Source organism: Anopheles aquasalis, chromosome X, assembly GCF_943734665.1.
Source record: "Anopheles aquasalis chromosome X, idAnoAquaMG_Q_19, whole genome shotgun sequence".
NCBI lineage: Eukaryota > Metazoa > Arthropoda > Insecta > Diptera > Culicidae > Anopheles > Anopheles aquasalis.
In genome coordinates, this window is record NC_064876.1 from 1,065,295 (window position 1) to 1,070,294 (window position 5,000).

The following is a 5,000-nucleotide window of genomic DNA, read 5'->3' on the forward strand; positions in this document are numbered from 1 at the left end:
GTGGTTTTTTTTTTTTGCGTGCTTTTGTGGAAAGTTAGTTAGAACGCTAAGTGGTTGCATTCGGCGCTAGCTGAGCTGAGTGAGCTATTCCGTTTGCCTCTTGTTCTTTTTTCTATGTTGTTGTTGATCATGATGATATCTTCTCTGTCTCTCTCTCTCTCTCTCTCTCTCCCTCTTTTATTCCCTTTATTTCCCTCTCTCACGGTCTCCTAGCAGCATTTCCTCAAAACTCCTTGTACGATTTGCATTAAATAATTGCAAGTGCTATTGCCTTGTTTAAGGGGGGCTTCGGTATTTAATTTTGTTTTGTGACTCATATTTTCATCATTTTTCCCTGATTGCTGATAATCTTTCTAACGAATATCGATTCATATGTTTCTGACAGCCCATCACGCAGCTACGATGGGTAGCGCGGAAAAAGTATCTTTTCGCAGACACGACTGCCTAAATTGGATGCCATGGATGAAGTTTTTCATAAATCTTCCCCAAAACAGAATCAAATATTCTTCAAAAGTTGTAGATTAATATGCCATTCACTTGAGAGAATAAAGTTGCATGGTTACTTGACAAAAAATCGCCAAAAATGAGTCTTTTTTTGTCTCGAAATTACCGAAAGCGCACGCGCTCAATGGAATGTTATTGCTTTGCTCCTATTAAGTACTTTGATGTACACATTGTTGTTCATGTTAGTGTGAATGAGTGTGCAATGCGTTGCGAGTTAAGTCGGGTGCGCCGTTACGCTAGGAAGTATTTTATTTTATTTTATTTTATGCTCAACCAAGCACCATGCGCCTCCATCTGGTTCCCTTAGTAGAGAGGCACGAGCGCATTCCTCCTCTAAAAGGCTACGAGGGGGGCGGCACGGGGGAAACGAAATGGTGCAAGCAACCAATGCTGCACCCCGACAGCTCACGGATTGGCATCCGGATTGATCGCTCGGCACACGCCAACCAGTTGCTCTCATGGGACGCGGCTCTCCGATCTCTGTCTGCCTACCCTAGTCACTTAGCGGAAACCGCAAATCAGGCACACGCACACACTCACACACTAACAGAATTAGATGGCATGCTGGAATGCAACAATCGGTTGGCGAACCGCGAACGTCAATCGCACTCGCACACGCTAACGTCAATGGTAAAAAAAAAGGCTGACGTGTCGGACGCCAAATTGCATTTGCATAATGGTACCATCACCCATGCTTGGGGGAGGAGTGGGTGAGTAGGAAGGGTGGGGAGGGGTGGTTCGCGTGCGCGTGCATGATGCCATGGGCTGCTACAAACGCTTGTGAAATAAGCGGCATAAGCGGTTGCCGCGGTTAACCTGTTGACACCACCGTGTCCTGTCTGTCCGTGTGAGTGGATCGTTGTATGTGTGTATGTGCGTGTGTGTGTGTGTGTGGGCATGTACGTGCGCCTTCTAACAGGACACGGAGCTCACAGGCTCGAAGCTAGTCGATGAACACTCGATGGATGGGCGATTGATCGATGTGGAACTTGTTACTAGCCACGGGCGAGTTGGCCCTTCTCCATTACGCATGTGTGTGTGTCTGTGTGTGTCTGGGATGCATGTGTATGTGGGGGATGGTAGTTAGTTTCAACTGTAGCATCAGGAGCAGCAGGATGTTGTTGATGTTGTGTTTTGCGATGCAACCAGCTTACGTCCTAAAATGGCGACTCAAGACAAAACATTAATTCAACACGCACACCCACAACGCACACACACACACACCCAGGGGCTAGTATGTAACAGAATGTAACGTTGTACAATGGCTGATGGCGATCATCGAATTGTTTTCTTGCACCAGCACTAGGGCTGATTCCCTGCACTGCACTGTTTTAGATGTATTTTGTAGGGTGTATTGCGGTTGTTCTATGCGTGAGTGTGCGTGAGTGTGTACGTAACAGAGAAGTTAACCTTGTTTGATACCCCGCTTGTGTAACACTGTGACAGCCAGTGTGTTGCATTTGTTGAGCCATGTAATGGATATTACCAGTGAGAAAAGGGAAAGCTTGTGCTGCAGGGGAGCATTCCGTAGTGCACGGTTGTGAGCGGTTAAAGTGTTTACTGTTTACTGTTCTGTTCTTGTGTACAGTGAAGTCTACCAAAGGGCTACCCGCGCCCCCCCTCCCCGTGATTGACTGCTCCCGTATCGAGTGCGCAAAACGGGAACGAGATGAAGTGCGAAACACAAATTTAAATGAAAAAAAAAACAAAAACGGAAAACTCTGAAGCAATATGAAACTGGAGTTTACAAGAGCTACAAAGCTGTGAGGCGGCGTGAATGGGTGAGCCAACAGGGATGGAGCGCAAGTGGAGAAGCGGTGAGGAGTGTCCTGGGAAAGGAATGGGTCGCAAAAGGGGGAACGAAGGAGCGCGGTTGATAGGGGAGCTTGGAGGGTGGTTTTATTTTCTCGGGGAAAAGAAAACGGATTAATTAGCAAAGCAATTGATGGAAAGCCATTGGTTCCGCTATTAATTTGATAGCAAGCGTGTGTGTGTTTTTTTAATAAAGAGAGAGAGAGATAGAGAGAGAGAGAGCAAGAAAGAGAGCAAAAGATCGCGTGGGACAGTGAGCTAGTGAGAACGAGTAAGTAAAAGGCAGAGAGAGACAGAGAGAGAGAAGGAGAGGGAAGAGAGCAAGGACTACAGCTTGGTAGACTGGACCGGTACGAGTAGAGTAGGTAAATGTGTAGGAGAGAGCCTAAAGAGCTTGTAAAGGCATTGGGAGAGTGGAAAACGCAAACGAGCGAAAGCAAAAAACAACCAATAACATAAAACCAAACCCAACAGTCGAAATAAGTAAGGAAAGGGAGGAGAAGCAAAGGAAGACTTAGGGGAAAACCAATGGGGTGAAAAAAAGGATAAAGGAACGATGGGAACAGGAGGAGAGGAGCAGATCAATCCAAAGGCAAACGCCAGAAAAGAAAAGAAAAACAAACAAAAAAAACGCGAAAACGCTGAAAACGCAAAACTCAAACGATAAAACAAAACAGAACAAAAAAAAAACACAAGAGAAGAAGGTGGAGAGTAGTAGAAGTAGAGAAGTAGCATATCATACGTCATGTCACCATATCCGACAGTAGTCATGGTAACTACAGCCCACCAAAATGCATCTGGTATGGACTTGAAGAATGAATTTTCGCTTCCTGCTTCCGCAAAATAAACCGCCGATGAGAAGAGTACCACGCCTGCGAATCGGTAGTAAGTAAGGAGAGAGAGAGAGAGAGAGAGAGAGAGAGAGAACGGGAGAGAGAGAACGTAAGAACGCGAAGAAATGAGTAGTAGTAGTAGTAGTAGCGGTAGTAGCGGTCTAGTAGCAAACAGCGCACACTTGAGGAGTGTATTTGAGATGTTTTTCGCTTCTGCCTCTTCCTCTTTCTTCTCCCCCTTCCCTTCTTTTTTGCCCGTCTTCATTTTTTCTCTCTTTTTCTTCTGTTTTTCTTCTTCTTCTTCTTCTTCCTCTTGGTGGCCTGGCTGGCTTGGCATTGCTGGCTGGACAGCCGGCTACACCAGAAGAGGCAGGCAAGAGAAATGGGGACGTCGGTACGAAAAAAACGGTGGATTCTTTAACGAGGGGCGGGCGGGATGGGGAAACGTAGATGTAGGGTCGGCCTCAATGCCGCGACGTGGCGACGAAGTCGAGTCGAAGCAAATCGGTGCAGGCCATCGCTCAGAGCTGGTTGCTTGCGGGATCGCAGTTCGCAGAGAGTCAGCCGTAGACGTGGATCTACTCCACGTGGGAACGGGGAAGGGGGGGGGGGGGGGGGGGGGTACCATGTTTAAGCTTCAAAGCCTATCAAAGGTAGCTCTTTTTTAATACATTCTATTCTATTTAATACATCGTCTCGTCCGGCAAACGCGATCTCCTTATCCACAGGTCAACGCACGCACGGTGTGGCAAACCGATTGGAGGTAGATCGATCAAGAGCGAGACAGTGTGAGAGAGAATTTGTGTATGAAAGAGAGAGAGAGAGAGAGAGAGAGAGAGAACGAGAGAGTGATAGCGAGAAAAGAAAGAGATTGAGAGAGAGACAGAGAGATAAAGCGAGTGAAAGAAAGATGGTTGAGAAATAGATGGATAACCTCGTCCGGAAAGGATTTATGAAGTTGAACAATAAAATGAGGGTGGGTGAGATGGAAGGGGAGGGGCTGTTGCGGTCTCTTCGCATCACGCAACTCGCACACTCGTTCTCGAGCCCGCTGTTGGGAATTTTAGTAGTGCTGATGCTCCGCATTGTTCCCTGACAGCCTCATCCCTCGCTTGCTTACTGCGAAACAGTCCGGCAGAAAAAGGGAAATGAAAGGTAGTGTTTCATTCAACCCCCTTCTCCTCCTCCTCCTCCTTCTCCTGCTACCAAGAGAGAGAGAGAGAGAGAGAAAGAGAGAGAGAGACGCGATCCAGTGATCTACTGAAATGAAATGCCGGACCTAGCGGAACTAGAGCATGGAAATGGCAATGAAAGAGATGGTAATGAGAGAGATGGCAATGCTCCCGGCGGTCACCCTTTTCTGCATTCGTCGTGGCGACACTCGGTACACCAGGACCAGCAACTGGCGCCACACAGTCTAACCTAACCAAAAAGCCAACCACGGGAACGGGAAACGCGAACGGAACGGGCGTGAAGAGAAAAGAGAAAAGAGAACAAAATGGGCTGACGAGGTGTGGTGGAGTGTGGGGTCGGTAGGATGAGAGAAGGGTTTTGCTTTAAATTTTTGACGGTGGTGAGGAGTGAGGGGGCGGGAGATGGATGGAAGCTGATGAAAGATGAACGAATCGGAGAGAATTACGGACAGGGGGGCGGTTTGTTTTAGCTCGCAAAAATGCCCCACTGCATGCTTGCTACACCGTTTGCGATTTAGCAGGTTTGTTGGTGGGTGTTGGGGGGGGAAGAGGCTTTAACACACCGACACAGAGACACGCACACTCTGGAGACAGACCTTGGCAAAAAACAAATAGGTTTAATCAGCGTATGTAGAGCGAGGAAAGAGTGAGAAAGAGA

At 47.5% G+C, this 5,000-nt stretch overlaps 1 protein-coding gene across 7 annotated transcripts in view; it reads right to left on the reverse strand.

Annotated features, from left to right (window-relative positions):
* LOC126572542 (potassium voltage-gated channel protein Shaker) overlaps positions 1–5,000 on the reverse strand; it is an 81,882-nt gene that overhangs the window by 11,113 nt on the left and 65,769 nt on the right. For all 7 annotated transcript variants that reach the window (XM_050231963.1, XM_050231936.1, XM_050231954.1 and 4 more), the window contains exon 9: positions 3,059–3,188. In XM_050231963.1, the coding sequence (XP_050087920.1) occupies positions 3,059–3,188 (130 nt within the window). The remainder of the gene's footprint in view (positions 1–3,058; positions 3,189–5,000) is intronic.